At 38.4% G+C, this 22221-nt stretch overlaps 1 protein-coding gene across 1 annotated transcript; it reads right to left on the bottom strand.

The window, feature by feature from the left end:
• Nucleotides 1–17778: 17778 nt before the first annotated feature.
• On the bottom strand, nt 17779–19358 carry LOC147615807 (protein EXORDIUM-like 2). Its single transcript, XM_086777973.1, has one exon. The coding sequence runs from the start codon at nt 18946–18948 to the stop codon at nt 18010–18012; it is 939 nt and encodes a 312-aa protein (XP_086634099.1). The 5' UTR covers nt 18949–19358; the 3' UTR covers nt 17779–18009.
• Between the last annotated feature and the right edge of the window lie 2863 nt (nt 19359–22221).

Below are 22221 nucleotides of genomic sequence, written 5' to 3'. Positions count from 1 at the left end.
CTTTGTCCTTCTCACACCTTTGAACTTATCCCCATTGTGTGACGCATGATTTCTTTAATTACCACCAACTCTCACGGGAGCTTTGGAAGTCTTCCAAGATCCATCACTAGTTTGCGCATCAAAGTCGAACACCACTTGCTTGCCTTTTCCCACATCCCTTGAGGTTGCCTTTTCCCACATCCCTTGAGGTTGAAAGCATAGCTCTATCCATGTCACCATCATGCGTCTTAGGTCCACCAATGTGCAATGATGCATTTGGAGGCCGATTCTCCTTGTCACCATTGTCCACATGTTCATTCCCACCATTGCTTCTTGCATTGGAGGCACCACCCGTGAGATCTTTGAGGAGTACGGCAAATGATTCAATGAAGGCTTGTTGTTGATCCTTCATCATTGATTCGTTGCTCTTCTATGCTTTCCGTCATGTTTGCCATCATACTTTGCATGAGCATCATCATGTCATTAGTTCCGGCTGGCCTAGCATTCCCTTCATGCATTTGTATCCTTCCATGCACATTTGCATCAATATTGTCCCCATTCTCATGAAGTCTTTGCACGTCATCATGAAGATCTTGCACAATGGCTTCATCCTCAATCACATTGTCCCTCGTATCATATTCACCAATCCCCAAATCATTGATTGCATCCACACCCTTCCTTGGCTTGCTTCGTCCCATGGCTGAACATGGAATTTTAGGTTTTGGATGGTGAAAAGTCGTCGAAATTGGGTGATGTAGGTTTGTTTTGTGATGATTATACTCCATGAGATGCCTAGTGATGAGAGTTAAGCCATGGTTACTATACATATTAGAGATCTTTTCTTGCCAAATGGAGCCTTCTTTTGCTTGGATTGAAGACTTTTGATCAAGAGGCCAAGAAGAGCAGGGGATTTCCAAGAAAGCCGCATTCTCAACAATCTCTGCAAATCTGAAGCTAATCAAGCATTGGTACCTACTAATCAAGAATTGGTACCTACATTCAATTCCTCATTGAATTTGGTGATTCTTGGCATCTAAGGGCAAGATTTAGGATTTATCTCATGAAATTGGTGTTCATTTATGCTATTGGCATCTTCCATGAATGTAATATGCTTCATATTGATTGGAATGGCTACCACATGAGCCAAATGCCAACCCTAATGCACTAGATTGGGGATTTGTGAGCATTGAGGCTATAAGCTTTGCCATTGAGTGATTGCATAGGCCATTCACATGCCATTGAGCCTTATGGATATTTTATTACATGCTATGTGATGTTGGGATGCCTATATTTCACATGAGATGCCAATGGGGATGCCATATGATGTGATATGATGGTTTTTCATGCTTCACATTGTCTTTTGGTGATATTGATGTGATTGGAGCTATTGGGGAAATTAGTGGGCATGAGTACATGCCAAGTTTGTGATAAATGAGCATGAGTCCATGCTAATGTGTATGTAAGTCACTCTACCCTACATTTTGGATTGCACACCACTCTCACACACACATTGTACTCACTTTGATTCATAGAATCTAGTATGTGTGTGAGGGTATCCTTGGCATTGGTGGAGAGGCCAAGGGGGAGCATGGCTTGAACTCTCCTTGTCGTGAGCGATTTTGGTAAAGCGGCAAGGAGAGAGATTAGGTACTTGGTGTGAAGACTTGGCCCCAACCTTTGCCTTGAGATCCGAACTCGGTAAAGGGGTGGGAAGGCTTGGCCGGGATATCGGCAAGCAAAAGCTCTCCATCTACACACGGTCTACATCAACACTTCTACATCGACATCATTGAGTATTGCATGTGGGCAATGGGGCCCTTGACATGAGCAATGCATTGGCAAAGTGGTATATGCAAATGATTGGGCAAATGATGCCTTTGTTTGGATGCAAAGTGATGCAATTTGTTGTGGGGTGTTGAGATTTTATCGAGATTTTGTCCAAGATACAAAGGAGATGCTGCCCAAATTTTTTCAGACAGCTGGTCACAAAAGTCACTAATCATTTCTTGGTGATTAAGGATTTCAATTGGGCAATTATACCTCTTAGAAGAGCCGATTGAATGCTACAAGAAGAGCTATGAACCTCTTCTTGATTTGGACACCCGTGGGTCACTCAAATTAGGGTTTACCAGTATACTAAAAACCCTAATTCAGTCATAGACCCTTAGGGTTATCAAAAAAGTGTTTATTACACTTGTTTGGCCTTCCAATTAGCCCCATAGGCCCTCTTTCTCATGCCCACCATGGCCCATTATTTATGGCTTTGTTACAACATTGGTGATGTCTTGAGAAACAACCGGCATCAAGATCTCCTCATTTACTTGCTGTCCACAAATTACAGCAAGTGTCTTATCCACTTCAACACCCACAGTATGTGTATATAGACCCACATAGTCATACTCTATGTAATGACCAAATGTGATAGTGAGTGGAAGTCCTCATTTGTCCTTAGTAAATCCAACCTCTTTTTAAATAGAGTGTATAGTATCTCTTCCATCCACGCTCAAAGTAAGAGGTAAACCAAGAGATGGTACCAAGAATTCAAATACATTGATCGACCTTATCTTGCCTTCACTAGTAGTGTCTCTACCATAGAACTTAACACATTGCCTCCATCCATGGCTTGTGAGAAGAAGAAGGCATTTGACCATTGTTATTCTCAAACTCATCATCAAGATCTTCCTTGACATGAGGTCTTGAAGCACTGCCTCGATGAGTATTCCCCTTGAATGGAATATGAACATCACTTCTTGGGAATCTTGAGACTTCATTCCTTGGGTTTAGAAATACATAACCCTTGCCTTTGGCTTCATTGGATGTGTACAAAAACATCGGGTTGCACATAGCACCATAAGCAGAATGAGAACTTGGGTGATGCTTCTCTTTGTCTTTAACATGATCTTGAACGAACATGTGGAGATGATCCACCCTTATCTTCATCCATGCTCTTTATGTCATCACAAATGCCCCTAAGCTCTTGCATCATGCTATCCACAAATGGTTGTATCATGGTTTCCATCATGCTTATCATCAACATCATTTGTGACATGGCATTTGTCATAACCGGCATTGCTTGAAAGATCCATGTCCCCTCCACGCAACGAATTCTGGGGTGCTAGCAGTGGAAGTAGCACTTCTTGCACGGGGTAGGGTCCATCACTTGGGGCCTCACCCACGGATATCCAGACAAGAGACTAATCCCTCGGTTCTTCCAAAACCAAACCCGAAAAAACTTCCCTCGCCCGAAAAGCATGGGAGATTCCTCCAGGATATTTTTACTCTAACGTAATCAAGGTCATCACTAACCAAACTGATCCAACCGAACTTGTAAAGACACTCGATCAGATCAAGGAAGAAACTTGGACTTGGATCATAGAGACCAATGCTTTTTTCCTCATTGAGAGGCACAGCCGTTGATTCTTTTCCATAGAACAATTTTTATCCGGGATTTACTTCATCTATCCTACCATAACAGAATTGAGTCTCATTTTAGGGATCCACCAGTCCAGCCTAACCCCATCTAGTCCCATGGGTTAGCCAACCACCCAACCACTGTAGTGATGAGATCCAATTAGGGATTTGGTTAGGTTTTGTCTTGGGTACTAGGGAAAAGAGTTCCCAAGCTCCCTAGCCGGATATTCATGCAAACTTAAAACTAGTCACACCACTTACACATCCAATATGAAATTGCCTTTTTCATAGATTCAATCATTTAATGAAACAGTAGTGTCACTGATCATAATCCTCCAAAATATCCGGTTGAATCCTAATTTCCAATCATTTCTTCATTGGTGTACCTATGGCATCATTGGCAACCAGAACGCTCACCACACCTGTCCACTCAGGGGCCATTTTGATAGTTCCTAGCTCATTTTACTCGGTAATATATTCACTTATAAAAATCAAAATGGAATCTCCATTGAAGATCAGCAAGATCAACCAAGAGATCCATATAAAAGAGCCATGGACTCATCCATTGAGGAGGACCAGCAAGGTCAATCAACCAGATTCATGCCCGAATTCAGAAAACAACTCTTACTCCTTGTTCTAATATCTTCCTTGATGCATGTGTGGGTATCTTCAGTGACCCAGAGCCCGAGCACCGTATGGTCAGCACCCTCTAGGATCCTTCGCAGGTTACGTAGCGCTTCACTCATAGGCCGCTTCCTTGGTCCCACATCCACCGTACCGGAAGCTCACCATTTAAATCGAACCGAGGCTAGTCAAGACCTCGGTCGACCTTGCTACGTGAGACGTCCTCCGCCGTTGACTCTCTGTCAATAAATTGTAACTTTATCAATTAGGTCTCCACGACCTCATTCACAAGACGGTCAAAATGCTTTCCCAGCATTCTTGACATAAAACAATCATTTAAAAACATGTCATAAATACAGTTTGTATAACGAACTCTCATCTTTCCACATTGTTCCACATCAATCCACATTATTTAATCCACATCCATTTCATATGTATTCCCATTCTCATCCAATCACATCATTTTCCATCTCATCACATCCTTCCTCATTTATCTCATCCAATCGCATCTACCTATATCCACATCTCATCACATCACATTCATTCACATCTCATCCATTTATATCTACCCCGATCCACATCACATCACATCACATCCATTTCACCTCACATCTCATTCATTCACATCTATCCCGATTCACATCCCATCACATCTCATCCATTCACATCACATCTCATTCATTCACATCTATCCCATTTCACATCACATCACATCACATTCATTCACATCACATATCATACATCACATCCATTTCACATCACATCTCATTCATTCACATCACATATCATCCATTCACATCTATCTCAATTTACATCACATCTCATCACATCACATCTCATTCATTCACATCCCGATTCACATCATATCACATCTCATCCATTCACATCCCATATCATTCATTCACATCCCGATTCACATGACATCACATCTCATTCATTCACATCCCGATTCACATCATATTACCTTCATCCATTCACATCCATCACATCACATTCATTTATATCCATCACATTCATTCTCATCACCATCCCATCACATACATTCTATCCACATTACATCACATCACATCTATCCACATCATATCTCATTCATCCCATCCACATTACATCACATCCACATCATGTGGCATTCATACACATCTCATCTCGTTCATCCACATCCATCCAATCGTTCACATGTACGACTACCCACATCTATCCATACATTCATATCTATCACTTCACATCCACATATATTCATGTCACATCACATCTCTTTACATCATATCACATTCTTTCACATACACATCCACATCCACTCTTTCACATACATCCACATCCATTCTTTCACATACACATACACATCCATTCTTTCACATACACATCCACATCCATTCTTTCACATACATCCACATCCATTCTTCACATACACATTCACATCCATTTTCATCACATACACATCCACATCCATTCTTTCACATACATCCACATCCATTCTTTCACATACACATCCACATCCATTCTTCACATACACATTCATATCCATTCTTCACATACACATTCACATCCATTTTCATCACATACACATCCACATCCATTTACTTCCCATCTCACCCTTTCATATATCCTCTCTTCTCATTCTCATCTCATCATTCACATATCCTCTCTTCTCATTCTCATCTCATCATTCACATCCACATCCATTTACTTCACATCTCATCCACATTCATTTTCATTACACCACATCCTATCACATCCCATTTACTTCACATCTCATCCACATTCATTTTCATTACACGACATCCATTTACATCACATCTCATCCACATTTCATTTTCATTACACCACATCCTATCACATCCCATTTACATCTTATCACATCTCATTTACATCTTATCACATCCATTCACATCCTATCGCATCCCGTTTACATCTTATCATGTCATCCATTCAACATCCTATTCCCATTTAGTAGCTTTATCTACTTTGATACCGATAATGGGACTTTTTCTAAATTTTTACCAATTGATTGGCTTAGATAAAGATTCTTTTTCTTGACGACTATTTTCATATTCATTCTCAATTCCTCAATTGAATAAAAGAATTTATGGGATTTACAAAAATCAATTCTACCCATATTTCCACTTTTGATGAATAATCATAAATTGAATTATACTAAAAATTCCTCTTCTTACCATTTGATTTCATGGATCTCAAATACCATGGGAATTCCTCTTTTTGCATTTAATTATTTGCATTCCAATGTCATGGGAACTCCTCTTTTATCATCAAATATTTCTCATAAAATAAATTCATCTAAATTAAAATACCCATTCATTCAATATGCTAGGAATTTCTCTTTTTCCATCTAAATAATTAAATTCCAATTGTCATAGGAATTCCTCTTTACCATTTAATTATTTCTCATAGATAAAATAAATTTATCTAAAAGTCATCTTTGAATTTAAATAAAATATCCAATAATTCCAATATGCTAGGAATTTCTCTTTTTCCATCTAAATGATTGAATTACAAATGTCATAGGAATTCCTCTTTTACCATTTAATTATTTCTCATAGATAAAATAAATTTATCTAAAATTTATCTTTGAATTTAAATAAAATATCCAATATGCTAGGAATTTCTCTTTTTCCATCTAAATGATTGAATTTCAAATGTCATAGAAATTTCTCTTTTACCATTTAATTATTTCTCATAGATAAAATAAATTTATCTAAAATTTATCTTTGAATTTAAATAAAATATCCAATAATTTCAATATGCTAGGAATTTCTCTTTTCTCATCTAAATGATTGAATTCCAATTGTCATAGGAATTCCTCTTTTATCATTGAATATAATTACCATAATTTTCTCATTTCTTAATTATTTAATTACACATAAACTTTAAAATTAGTTTTCCATTGAATGTGACAAAAACCATTCTTTTAACCTAGGATATTCAATCTTAGAATATGATAGGAAGTCCTCTTTTCACGTTATGCATAAGAATGAATTATGCATCAATTTCTTAAAATTTTTACCATAGCTATGTTGCTATTACTGGTAATTTTTTAATTTTATGAAAAGAATAAGACATAGTAAAATAATTATGATAGTATAACTATCTTTTAGCATTAAATCCAATTTATGGATTTATCCTATAATATTACCATATTTTTCAAGAATATAAGTATAAAAACCATTTTCTTAAACCTCTAGCTTCACAAGCCTAGAGTTTGATTTGTGAATAGAGAATTTCTCCATGAGAAGCATTAATTGAATATAGAATAGGTCATAGAAATGATCTTTGGGGGAGAGAGAGATGTGCTTAAAAAACATTTTTATTTAAGTATAAATGGAAACTTTATAAGATTTATCAATTGCATTAAAGAGCCATTCAATTGAATACTTCTCAAGCTTGAGAGGGGTTGAGAAGTGAGAAACATTTAGAGATTTCTATATTTTGACTTCACTTTTTGCCATGGCTCGCACGAAAAACACTGCAGGTAAGCATCCACCATCACCTCATTGTGGCACCTAGAATCCTCATGATTACTCTAATTTTTTAATTAAAAAATGAGATTTTTCATCTCTCCTCTCACCTCTTTCAAACTAGATCAGAAAAGTGGGCCTAATTGGTCCAAAACTTGTCCAAATTGGATCAAATTGAAGCTGGAAGCCTCTAGATCCCAATTGGACTTGGTTGGTGGCCTCCCTCATCTATAAATATACCCCCATTCCTTTGTATTTTCATCTTAGTGTATTTACATGCTAGTGTAATTTTTAATTTAGTGTATTTCTATTATCTCTCTACCTTGTCTCTCCATTGTGAAGCCTTGGAGTTTCACTAATCCTCTTCTTCTCTTGGAGATTACCCTCTTCTAGTTGGTGTCCAAGATTCTTCTTTGAGAGCTTCACATGTCCCTAAAGAATCAAGCCAAAAACCAAGAGTAAGCCTAAAACAATGGTGTTTTTTTCTCTTTTTGAATGGTAACCTTCTTCCCAACCTCTCTAATGCTTGGGAGGCATTTTAATCCATGGTTTCTTCTTAAAACCATGATTTTATTGATTTATGTTGTTTAAATGCATTAATGTTAATCTCTTATGGTTAAAAGTAATGTTTTTGAATTGTAAATCTCTCTTTTTGAAGAAATATTCACCTACATGGCTAAATCCTTCCTGGAAGGATAGATCTTAGTCCTAATCTCATTTTCTTACCCAAAACTCTAGGCCCAACAAGATAGAGATGGAGATTAAGCATTTTTATGATTTTTAATCTAATTAGAATGAGAATTAATTCATTTAAGCTTGTTTTATGTTTAAAAAATTCATATTTATTCATTCTATATTGAAAGAAGGTTTATGCATAAAAATTTTATTCTAAAAGTGTAATTTTAACCATTCTCATTTCATAGAAAATGCGAGAAAATTATGGTAAAATTTTATCATTAGAAAATGAAGGTTTATTTATAAATTAAATTTTATGCTAAAAGAGGAACTTTGAGTATTCTCATTTTATAGAAAATGAGGAAAAACTATGGTAAAATTTTTATCATTAGAAAATGAAGTTTATGCATAGATTGATTTTTATGCTAAAAGTGGAATTTTAAGCATTCTCATTTCATAGAAAATGTGGGGAAGTTATGGTAAAATCTTTTAGAAAATGAATTTATGCATAAATAATTTTTATATTAAAAGTGGAATTTTGAGCATTATCATTTCATAGAAAATGTGGGAAAGCTATGGAAAATTTTATATCATTAGAGAATGAATTTATGCATAATAGATTTTATGCTAAAAGTGGAGTTTTCAGCATTATTCATTTACTAGAAAAATAAAGAAGGTTATGCAAAAATTTTCTAGATTCATTCAATTTATGAGAATTATGAAAATAATTCATTTAGATAAAAATGAATTAGTGTTTATGCTAAAAGAGGAAATATGGGTATAATTGATTTTGTAAATCCAATGAGATCATATGCATAAATCTTTTTTTCAAAAAGAAGGATATTGAGCATATTTTATTTTGGTATAATTGAGAAAAGAATGTGAAAATATTCATAGGAATGCATCGAGAAAACATGGATAAATTTTTAATCAGAAAGAGGAATCATGAACACATTTAACTTTTGGAATTATGAAGTGTACGTCTAGAATCTCGATAAATAGAATCTTCGATACATTTTCAACGGGAAAAGGATTTCCCAGAAAAAAGACCAGAAACACGCTTAGTTGGATGAATGTAAAATACTTGTGTGACTGACTTATTCCTAAATTCCGTAGGAAAGAAACTTGAATTATTGAAAGGATCGAGGATCCAAAAGTAAACAAAAACTTAGACTTAATTAAATTGAGTCGAGAAAAAGTTACCTTTAACTGAGCCAAGTAATGACAGAGACTTAGAAAGTTATGTCAGTATGAAAAGTAGAGTAACTATACTTTTAATCTGGTTGATTGTGGAACAAAAAATTCTGATAACTAGATCAAGGAATCAAACCTGATTCGCCTCAAAGCGAAAAGAGACCATCCTGTTTGTAGAAATCTGATTGATGTGGATTGTGTGGCTCCATCCCCTGAATATCTCTTAGTTTTTTTTGTCGCCTACGGAGACCTAAGGAGATCTTCTTCACTCTCCACTCATCTCTTTATTTTTTAAGCCGTAAAATGGTTTCATTATTGCTTACTAACTTATGCACACATTACTCCATGGTCTGCTTCAATTGAATGTTCTCCCTCACAAATCTCTTTCTAACTTAAAAACATTGCTTGATGCTTCTAAATGATGTGCATAACCCAAGATCCCATTATAGCCATCTCCAAGAAAATTAAGCAGAGCTGTCGTATTCCTAAATGGAGGTGTCAAGTTTGTAAATGGGTCTTTGGGATAAAGCCGTAGTAGATAGTGTATTGGGTTTATTTCTCCTCAGTGGTTCATATTCATGTTCGAGCTTGATGTGCAGGTGGTAAGTGTCCCTTGTCTCTCTACTCCTCCTTGAGCTTGATCTTCTATGTGAACTTCCTTGCTCATGATCCTCTACCATCCTCTTGAGCTTCTTTGCACACTTCCTTACTCTAGATCTCCCAGTAGCACAAAATGGAAAGGGAGCTTGCTTTATATCGGTCCAAGTAGCAAAAATTGGAAAGACGCCAAAAGCGTGCAAGTTGGACTACTTTTGAAATGTACTTCATTTTTTGAGAGATTTTAAGATATGAGCCATGAAAAACTGACCAAATCATTAATGCCCCTCATTCTTCACATATGTGAATCATAGAAGAAGGGATTGAAAACTTTGAGAATCGTTAGTATTTAATAATTTTATATGTGTATTTAAGAATAGAAAAATGTCTTTTATATCTTAAGAAATTGGAGAGAAAATATGTTAAAATGAATTTCACCTTAATTTTTAGAGTTTTTGGATTATCTCTAAGCTGTGTTGGCATTTCTTTGAGTGCCCAAAATTGAGTCCAAAATAAGCCTAATGCCTGGTTTGCCACAATAATAGCACTCTATGCTATTTGCACTCTGATTTCTTTATCAACCAACTCGGCCTCTTTGGCTCCCCCTACCTCTAAAACTAGCCTCTTCCACCTGTGTATGATTGATGATGTTTTGCGAATCATTGGACTATTGTTGTCCAGAATTTTGCTTTCCTTGTCGGACACCACCTTGGCCTCGACCACAACCTCTACCTTTGCCTCTACCTAAACTGGAGTAGAAGACATGTTCTTATGTGGTCTTACTTTGTGAACAATAGTCCTCACCAAGATACTTTTCTTCTATGATCAGCATAGACACTAAGTCTTGAAAGTTGGAAACATTTTTCCTGACTGCAAAGGAGGTCTTGAATGACTTGTACTCTTTTCCAGGCCCATTCAGATAGATACTCACTAAATCATCTTCTTCCACCACCACTGATACATTGATAGACCCAAGGGATTCAACAAATCCCTTAATCTTTAAAGCATATTCATTGATAGACATGCTTCTCTTTTCCACAGTATGCAGCTCTTGTTTTAGCTGCAATTTCCTTGCCTTTGTGTTGGTCTAGAACATCTTGCCATGCAATTGCTGGAGTGTTGGGATCCTATATATGTCCTATCATCATGTATGTGATACTGTTTGAAAGACAATACATGACTTTCCTTGCACCCTGATTCCAATCCTTGAATGCCTTTATATCTGCTAGAGTGGCATTCTCTAGAGGCTCCTCATTATCTCCTTCAACATAGTCCCAAAATCCTTTACCCATTAGGAAATTGGTTATTCTAAACTTCCAGGCATGGAAGTTATTCTTGTCCAACTTCTCACTAACAATATGATTGAGCCTCCCAGACATGTTTGCCTGCAACTATGTGAGACCTGCAAATAGACAATTTTTATAATGCAACCTGTAACACAGCAAGAGTATCTTATGTGACTGTAGCGATACTTTAGCACAACTTGTATGTTATCAGATCTAACCAGAATACATGTACATACACCCAATATCAACAATACATGTGCAAACACTGTCTACACTCCAAAATACACTACTGCACTGTAGTAACCAGATTTTGACCACCAGAGACAGTTCTTTACGAGAACTTCTTGAAACTATTGAAAATACGTTACAGTGATCGAACGGAGACCAAAACACACTTGAAATGTGAATTTGGTCCTAAAACTATAGTACAAAGTATTGCATATCACACACGCACCTCCAAGCTTGTGAAGATAGCTCCTCAATCAGAGATGTGTAGCTCCTAGAGGCTAGAGCTACCAAGGGGGTGTTGTACCTAAACAAGAAGGGCAAGAGATGATGATGCTCTTACCAATGTACCACTTTCTTGTTTACCTCCTTAGCTCTTAGATGAATTGGAGCTCTAATACCATAAAGAGAATGTGGGGGAGAGGGAGAGCTTGAGTCCCTTGCAAGCAAGAGAGAGCTTGAGTTCCTTGCAACAAGAGAATGTGGGGGAGAGGAAGAGCTTGAGTTCCTTGCAAAGCAAACACACATACACACAAGAGAGAGATGGATGGCTGAATTTTCTTCTCTCTTCTTATCTACAGCCATATAACTAAAAGATAAGAGTACATACATAAAGGGAAATTACTCTCCTATAACAACATATAATGATCGGTTCATAGTGCGAATCTCACTATATGAGCCAGTTGGCACTATATTTATGCCATAACTCTAGTACTCCAAAGTGGCTATCACACAACCTGTCATCCATTGGCAACATATCAACCATAATCTCACCAACCAATGCGAGTGGCATAAGTGCAAAAGCTATCACCCAAGTGGGTCATCAATATCCACCGTAGCACTAGTTGAGCTCAATATCTCAACATGACGTAATGTGGACTTAGAGTCAAACTCTTACTTCCCTATCTCATTCTAGTGAAAGTTCAAAGTTTGGACACACTATGTATAATTCATGTTGTGAGACCTAGTCTAGAAACAAGCTACCTTGGTATTGCTCATATTCAATCTCATGCATCTCTAATGTGGACTTAAACTCCTAGCCCTACAGTTGGTTCAGATACTTCATACAACAAGAAAATCAAATACACTTCAAGGTGGTGGGGTGGCCTTTGGGGTTATTTGGGACCAAATCTACCATACACTCTCTTTCTTTCACTTCTTTGGGATTACCATCATGTTTTTCATGCACGTCAAGAGACTAAACTTTTGATAAACTTTTTGATGGAAACTCTAAGGTCATAGTGAAAGGCACTACCACTTGGATTACATCATATCCTATTGTTACCCTTTCATGTAAATTCTACTAATTATAAAGAATATATTATTATACATGGTGTTATCATATATGTGTTACCTCACTAGCCGGCGCATCTCTCTTCCTTGATTACGTGCCTGTGAACTCTACCTTCAATTGGTTGATTACTTTCTTTTTGTCAAGATCATCTTGTTTCCTTCATTTAAAAGTAAGCATTTCATAGTCTCATCCACATCCACATCACATTCACATCCACATCTCTTTTCAGCACATCACATCTCATCCATATCCACATCACTTTCACATCCACATCCCTTTATATTACCTTCTTTCACATACACATCCACATCCATTTACATCACATTCTTTCATATACACAACCACATCACATTCTTTCACATACACATCCATTTACATCACATTCTTTCACACAACCACATCCATTTACATCACATTCTTTCACATACACATCCACATCCACCATTGACTTCCCATCTCACCCTTTCACATATCCTCTCATCTCATTCTCATCTCATCATTCACATTCACATCCATTTTACTTCACATCTCATCCACATTCATTTTCATCACACCACATCCTATCACATCCCATTCACATCTTATCACAAATAACTATATCACAAGATTATCAATTAAAGAATCCTAGATCTTTTTTTATAAAATACTTACGGCCATGATATATAGACTAGTGGTAGGTAGTGCAAAATGAGCTCTCACAGTCATGCCGCCCTGAATGATTGAATGCTTAACCTATGGTGTCATGAGAGATGTGGACAATAGGTGTGATAAGGATATGGATAGTGTAGTTTGACTGTGGCACCGGTGGTGGTGTGAGTGTAATGGACAAGGTGTACCAAAAACAGGTGATGTGATATAGGTGCATTGGTGGCGAGGGGTGGTGATGTTGGTGTGGTGGGTGTTGCACTAATTGATCCAGATCATGGTGCATGGGTAGCCCTAAAATAACATGAAGATGGAGCAAATAATATTACTCAAAATGAGATTACATAGAATACTCTCTCTCTCTCTCTCTCTCTCTCTCTCTCTCTCTCTCTCTCTCTCTCTCTCTCTCTCTCTCTCAAACATGTGCACTAGGTGTTTGCAGATCTCTTCACACTTGACCTTCCACTCTAAACTATACATTACTGTCTGCATGGTAGTGTAGGAGTACGTTCTTTAAGTTAGCCTAAACTTTCTCTTTACTCTCGAGATGGGCACAAAATATCTCTTCAAATCTAGACCTTCTACCTATTTTCTCTAGATTCAAGACATCTTACGATACTTTAGGGAGATCCACCATACTAAGTGGACATCTCAACACTCTATAATAAATTAGATCAAACTAGTACAAATATGGATGACACATCAAGATGACACCTCCTCATTTATGCCACTACCATGGTTGGTAGATTATGGGTGATGTAATGCCAGTGGTTAGGCATGAGTAGAGGACCGGGACAAAGAGAATATAGCCAAATCACACTTGGAAATATCCCACATGAGCACATTGAGGGCAAGGCATGAGTAGAGGACCGGGACAAAGAGAATATAGCCAAATCACACTGTGGAAATATCCCACATGAGCACATTTGTAAGAGGTATACCATCCTCATATAAAAGGGTCATTTTCAAGCAATGAACACAAGCTGCTCTCAAGCCTTTCTATGAGTACAACTTTCCATCTTGTAACCTTGCTGTCAAGCTTGATAATTAGCTTAATTAGTTTATCATTATGGTTGTAATTAGGTTACACCCACCATAGGATTAGGGTTTCTTAATCACCATAATTACGAAGTTCATTAGGCAACTTCCATAGCCATCATCTAGGGCACCATGATTCTCAACATGGTATCAAAGCCTTCCCTCTCTCCTAGAGCTTCTCATTAGAACTTCTCTAGAATCATTTTCACTAATCACATTGTTAGTGTATCTAATCTCATCTTACCTTCTTCTTCTCCCTTGTGGCCAAAATTTGATTGGCTTGCCATTGCTCATTCTCTTAACCATTTTCCACCAAAATTTGTGGACATCCTTAGCACCCATAGGCGAAGGCATGGCTAGGAGGAATTGACAAATTACATAGTTGGTGGCCAAAAAACACCGTTGTTTCATAAATTGTTCTTTGCTTAGATTCACCGCATATGAGAAAAAATAGGGCAAGCCCTTCAAGACGTGTCTTAGCAATGCCCTAACGATGCTACATATTGAATTTTGAGTCAAATGATCAAGTGTAGAGGCTATTGTGATAAAAAAACCTAGTTGTCATCCTTCTCATAGATTTGGGCAGTTAGGGTTTTTCTGAGCTAAAAATCTTTAGTGGGCCACTTATACTCATCAAGGAAAACCCCCCTATGCAAAAATCCCCATCAAAAACCTCTTCAATTTGCTCAATTGAACCCTCCAAAAACTTAGCCTGTTAATCATCTAATTAAGATATATAATTAGTGTAGTTAATGGTTAATTAGTAGTTTTTAACCAAAAATTAGAAGTGTGAATCTTGATTTTGGGTTAAGCTTGATACATTTAGTTACTACTAGTTGTACGGGATTAGACACTGCTTGGGTAGTACTTAAGTAAGACCTTCCTAGATGGTGTTAAACATAATTTAGCCACTAATTTGTAAGCAAGTAGACATTACCAAGAATCAAACTCTGGTAAGACCTTTGCGATGGCGTCAAAGCACTAACAAAAATGTTGAGAAGCTATTCGGGGAAGGGTTGAATACTTGGGCACACAAATGAAGTATCTTCTCATGTACAAGAAGCTATGGAAATTTAATTAAGGAGAATGCACTCATTAATTAATCCAGCTCAGAATTGGACTGAAAAAGATAAACAGGCACTGTCATTAATTGTACTGCACTTGGGCACCAATCTCATTCATCACATTGATACCAAAATCACGGCAAAACAAGCATGGAATGAGTTGAATTTAATATTTGGGTCCAAGGCCCAAAGTCAAGAAATTAATTTGAAAATATAATTTTATGGCTTAGTAAAATTGCATGAGTCACTAGCATAATTCATAACCAAAATGAAAAGCATTATGACCCAATTAGATGGCATCGATGCAAAGATAGGTGAAAAGAATGCATTTGCATGCCTAAGGAATATGGTGCACAAGTGACCACTCTCTAGACTTTACCTTAACCAAAATTTGAGTGTTGTATTTCATTCGTACTTGAAGAAGAGAAGCAGCTAAAGAATGGAACACAAAGTACAACAAGGGAATAAGCACTAAAAGAATGCTACCACTATGGAAGGAAAGGACACTTCAAAAGTGAGTGCAGACTTAAACACAAAATACTTGAGTCAATCTTGATTAACTTAATTAGTTCATTGATTGTAATTAGGTTACACCCACCATAGGATTAGGGTTTCTTAATCATCATAATTAGAGACTTCATTAGGCAACTTCCATAGCCATCATCTAGAGCACCATGATTCTCAACATTTAGGGGTCTTAGTGCCTTTCTATCATTATTGTTTCCATCCAGTACCTTTCTGAACCATGTTTTAGCCCTACAAATTTTTTTTTACAAATTATGACTTGGTGTTTGTCACTTTGAATGGGCTTGGAAAAGGTTAGACGAGTTTTGAACATCTATCAGAAGAACTGTGAACTTTTTTACAATTTTTAGAAACTTATAGCCCATTTGATTAGTGAGGAGATGAATGTTGGGATTAAATGATCCTTTAATAATATACATTAGTATGCCTTCTATGATGCTAACACAAGTAGAGGTAGAGGTGGACCTAGGTCAAGGTGTGCAAGTCAATATGGAAACATGAATCATGGATAATAACAACATGATTCTCAATCACAAAAAGGTGGAAGAGGCCACTCTAGAGCCAAGGAAAGCCAGAAAATAGCATAGATTGCTATTACTATGGCAAACCAAGGCATATAGTAAAGGACTGCTACTATAAAAAGCAAAATGATATAAAAAGTGAGAAGTTGCAAGAAGGGTGTTGAGATATCGAGCTCAACTAGTACTATAGATATTGATGACCCACCACCTAGGTGGTGATAGCTTCGGCACTTATGCCCTTGACATGGTTGGTGAGATTATGGTTGATAGGGGATGATAGGTTGTGTGATAGCCACATTTGGATTACTAGAGTATGGCATAGCTATAGCCCAGTTATAGCACTAGCTCATATAGTCAGGTTCCACTATGGACTGACCATTGTAAGTTATAGTAGAAGAGTATTTTCCCTTATAGTATGTACTCTTCTGGCATAGTCATGGCACCATCTCATAGAGCCCAGTTATAGCTCTAGCTCATATAGTCGGGTTCACACTATGGACTGACCATTGTAAGTTATAGTAGAAGAGTATTTTCCCTTATAGTATGTACTCTTCTGGCATAGTCATGGCACCATCTCATATAGCCGGGTTCACACTATGGATCGACCATTGTAAGTTATAGTAAGAGAGTACTTTTCCTTATAGTATGTGTTCTCCTCTCTTTATAGTATATACTTTTGTCACTTTATGTTAATGGTTGTAAAGAAGAGAAGCATTTTTTGCTTAAGCTAAAGGGGGAATGCAATTTGATGTTGGCTAATCAAGGCCTTTACTACTGCATCCTCTAATGGCAAGTCAAGTAGCAAGAGGCCTAGAACACCCTAAATAAGTTTGTCATTTTTATATCGCACTTCATCGTTTTAATTGAGAGTTTATTTTTCTACATGTATTATAATTCCTTACATACAAAATTGTATTTTCAAAAAGTGTATGCCATACATTTTACAGTGCCTTTCTACATTGGTTTCAGATAACCGACAAATTATAGAGCGATAAGGAGGAGGTTAAAATCTTACATGAAAAATCATGTTTTCTATTTAAAAAAGTCGTGAAGAGAAGTACTCTATATGCTAATGTCACATATCGGTCATAAAGGAAACTAAAGGAATTGTTTTACATACAACTTGGCACCCAAAAACCAACCATACATGATTTTAAAAAAAACAACCCAAAAAAAAAACCAACGAGGACATAAAAAGAAATGATAGATAGACTAAGAGGAAATAGAGGCTAGAATCTTAAAGATGTGCTTTATTAGTTTTGCGATGAAAGAACTGCAAGTTATACAGTGAAGGGGGTCGAGCCAAGAGGAGAATGAATAATTTCAAAAGGTCTATACAGCATGGATCTCTGTAATGGGTGCAGGAATGGACACTGCGGGACGGGCAGGCAGGCAATCATGGGAGCTTATGATCATGGAAGGGGAGAGGAGGCGAGGCAAGGCTGTCGAAGTGATTAACTAGCTGGTGAGGGGTGTGCATTTTCGAAGCACCGGGTGCCAGAGGCAGGGCAGCAGGAAGCGCCGCGTGTTGACGCCCACGGCGTTGTAGGAGCAGCCGTTGCTGTCGGTGAGAAGCGAGCCGGGATCACCCGGGTAGGCGCCCGGCCCAAACATCCCAGCGCAGGCCGTGCCGGCCTCAAGAGGTACCTGCGGATCGCCTTCGTAGTAGGCGTTCCCGTGCGGATTGGTGGCCGCTCCCGCCAGTATGGTGGCCATGTTGATCACCATCCCGTCCATCCCCACGTCGTTCGGCGCCTTCTTGGGCTTCTCCATCGAGCTGTAGTCCATGTACTGCGGCAATGCAAATGGCCACGCGCACTGCCCCGGACACTGCGTCGCGGGGTTTCCCACCCATATGTAGGGCACCGCCTTCTTGTTCATCTTCACTACGGCGTGCGTGGCGCACTGGCTCTCGCAGAAGTCCTCCACTAGCACGTTCTCGGAGGTCAGTACCACGTACACCGCAAGCGGGTCGTTTGCAAACTTGCTGATCGCGCCCTTGGCGAGGCTGTCTAAGTCGACGCTCTTGAGCTGCTTGCCCAGCGAGTAATTCCTGTCGGAAACCTGCCCTGCAAGCTTCACCGCAGGCGAAACAGAAGATCCTTGGGTGTCCTTGTAGAAGGTCATGGTGCTCCACCACGTGCTCACGCTAGGAGCAGATGTGCTGCTGATCTGGTTTTGTGCAATAGAAGCGAAAAAGTCTAGCACTATTCGTTTCTGAGTCTTCGAAAAATGGCCATACCACAAGATGTAAACGTCCAGTGTGGGCTTGGTGGAGAGGAGAGGGCCTCCATGGTAGGTTAGATTTGGGCCTGTCTGGGGAACCAGCACAGCAAAACAGAGCGGAGCAAGCTGGATTAGAGAGAGCAGAATTAGCAAAGAGGTAAGGGGAATCATGCTTAATTAATGCGGTCGCTCGACTGAATTAACACGCTAGGGCAAGATTTGCTAGGGTTTGTAATAATGTGTACAAGAGTACTGATGAAAGATAATGAAGCAAGTTTTGAGCTATGGCAAGAGCTCTCGACCTGAGCTAAGTAAGGTCGAGGACGTCTATCAAGAGTTGGAAGCTTGAATAAAATGAAAGATGGTGAAGCAAGTTTTGAGCTATGGCGAGAGCTGGGGCCTGAGCTAAGGTCAAGGACGTCTATGAGGCGTTGGAAGCTTGAATTAAGCAGAAGCTCTCAAGCTAGCTCATGGTCTTGGTGGTGGTGAAAGGGCCAGCATTGGGATGCATATTTATATTGGAATAAGCATTGCTAAACACAAGCTGTCTTCAAGGCTTTAGGGTAAGGCGGGGGAGCAAGTTTGCCTTGCAAAGAGTAGACAAGCGCGCAGGAGCTGGCCTCTCTGCGCATCATGCCATCTATACGGTCTCGAGAGAAGCGCAGGCTCCAACAACCGCAGCAATGCGCCATATGCCACCCAGCTCATCAAAGCCAAGCGTCTGCGTCTGCGTCTTCATCTTCGAAACCCACCATGCCGAGTTAATTATCGTCGTCGAATCAATCCCCGCCGCGTTTCGCTGTCCGCCAACCAGATACATGAACGTGGCAGTGGCTCATGGTCTCGTGCTCTCGATTCTGTAATTAATTAAGCATTAGCACCGTTAAGAAGCGCATAAACTATGAAAAGTCCAAGCTCGTTGATCCACAAGCGAGCTCTGCCAGAGGTGTTGGTAGACAAACGGGGGGGATGCACGCCTTGCATGTGTGGGAAAGCCCTGTCTCTAGGTAGCAGACTCGTGCATGTTCTCTCTCTCAAACCCCCCCTTCACTCACATGCTCTCATACCCCATAAAGATTTCTCTAAAGTCCACTTGCCTCGGCTCATACTAGCACGTCCTCACCGTCTTGCCTTCTCACCCGGCCTCACACCACCCTTTTTCCTCCTTTCTCCAACCTTGGAAATAACCCATTCCCATAATTATTTTGTCATCCCTAGCAATTTTTTTTCCTCTCACCCCTAGAAAGGATCATCATCATCTAAAAATCAACACAAAGTCACAGCATTCTATGTGCATCCAAATCACCATAGGTTCTTCCCTTTTCTCATCCATGCAAAGCGCCCATAGCATACCATGTGCATCCGGTTCACCATAAGTTTCTCCCTTTCCTTGTCCATTCACAGAGGCCATGAGTAAGCTCCTGCCTCATTTATGTGGCTCCAACATTTAAGAGATTCACTACTTTCTACATTCTCCATGGTAGAGAACTCATGTTGAAGCATCGTATTTAAGGTCCAAAACCACATAAATTAATTTTGTCATGTCACGTTTTGTAGCATTAAACTTTCTCTATAGAAACATGAATAATTATGTAGGGTCTGATGGCTTATCTCAATTAAATAGGAGAGAAAATGGAAAAAGTACCTTATTAGGCTAAGGTTTATAACCTTTAAAATTTTCCATGGAAAAACATCATTGAACTAGTCGAGCGTCTTTTTCCACCCAGCTCCTTATATACCCTAATAACTACAAAACAATTCTTGGTGGGTGGTTGTAAAATAAGTGCCTTACTTCAAAGTCTTAGAGTAGCTGAACATAAGTAGTAAATTAATTATAAAAATTCGTTTTTATGTGATTATGCAATAATTTTATGTGAGAAAGTAGTGCTAATCTATGCAAAAAATTTTAGTTTAATTGAGTAAGAAAATGTATATTTTCATACATTTTATGTGAAAATAGCTCTACTTAAGCAGTTTCTTCCCTTCCAAGCCTAAACCCAAGTCTAGACTAGGTTAGGTGATGTACCAAACCTTGTCACACACATGTATGTGCCACATCAGCATTTCATCATGCCATGTCATCAACTTGAGTTTCCATGTCATCATCACCTAAAATGCATGGGTGCATTCATTCATAGCTTCACATACATGTAAGATATATATATGTTTTTAATTTATAGATAATCCATATATATATATATGTAAAATACTCTTAGAACATTTAATTTTTTTAAATATAATATACATCAATTAAAAATATATTATTACACCTATGTAAAATAATCTTATGCTATTTGTTAATTTATTTTGTATATATATATATTTATTTATTTATTTATTTATTTATTTATATTTAAAGCACGCTTTTCTTTTTTATTTTTTAAAAAATAAAATTTAATCACATCCCTTATTAACCATCCTGACGTAGCTGAGTGTAGAGCTATTGCTAGGATTGGTGAGCGTTGAGAGAGGAAAGCGGATGTAGAGGTTCTTAATAGTATTTGTCGCTTATATGCATCCATCAAGAAGAGGAATACTTTGGATGCATTGGTTTCTCATCGTTGTGCTATTGTAGCAGCCATATGTAGACCCCACATGGCAGGCTAGATGCAAATGATGATGGGGTATTGTGGGATTCTAATGGTCATGCTATGAGGTGTGTAATCATTTGATTAACGATAGTACCAAGGCACTTCTAGAGAAATTTTGGGAGAAGAGTTATAGAGCTTTTCCAGTGTTCAAGAAAGCATTGCAAAAAAGAGCTTTTTCAGTGTTCAAGAAAGCATTGCAAAAAAGAGTCTCAAAGAGTGTGTTCATTGAACATGGGGCTTGCTTTCTTGAGGTGAGTCAAACTGAGGTATATACTTAGTTTCTAGAGGCACACCCTCTAAGATTGGCCAAAGATCTTTTGAGCAATGCAAAGCATGGTTTGTGTGCTACTTCCATTAGCATGACACATGTTGTCGATACCATGTGGCAATTCAACTCTAATGCATTTCGTTCCCTTAGTGGAAACAATGGAAGGCCTACTAGCCCATGCGATTTCATACACTCTCTTTTGTGTCCATGTAAGCCACATGCCTTATACCATCACGTTTCGTGTGTGAGGGAATCTGTGGTGTATGTGGGGGGTTGGCAGTGCTACATATGCTTGAGGGGGATGTTAGTGGCATTGGGGTAGTGTATTGGTAGCAATATCAGTATGTAGTGCACCAGTGCGATGGTGGGGGGACAATCCAAGAGGTTGCAAGTCGTGGAGAAACATACTCCACATGCATTGTTCACACTAAATCTTTTAGAGAGCACGTCTACCCTTATATACAATACACCCATTATGCCAAGTGGCAAGACCATCGGTTTCATCATGCATGCCTGGAGCATTTTCCCATTGGTGTGGTTATATCAGTGATGGTGGACATTGCTGTGAACTATACATTCTCACCA

The sequence above is a fragment of the Cibotium barometz genome, chromosome 39 (assembly GCF_041138505.1).
Source record: "Cibotium barometz isolate CiBa-2024 chromosome 39, ASM4113850v1, whole genome shotgun sequence".
NCBI lineage: Eukaryota > Viridiplantae > Streptophyta > Polypodiopsida > Cyatheales > Cibotiaceae > Cibotium > Cibotium barometz.
Note: the sequence above shows the minus strand (reverse complement) of the source record. Positions and strands in the feature narration are given on the sequence as shown.

Coding starts and splice junctions, on each gene's coding strand:
- LOC147615807 (XM_086777973.1), bottom strand. CDS start 18,948: ATGATTCCCCTTACCTCTTTGCTAATTCTGCTCTCTCTAATCCAGCTT.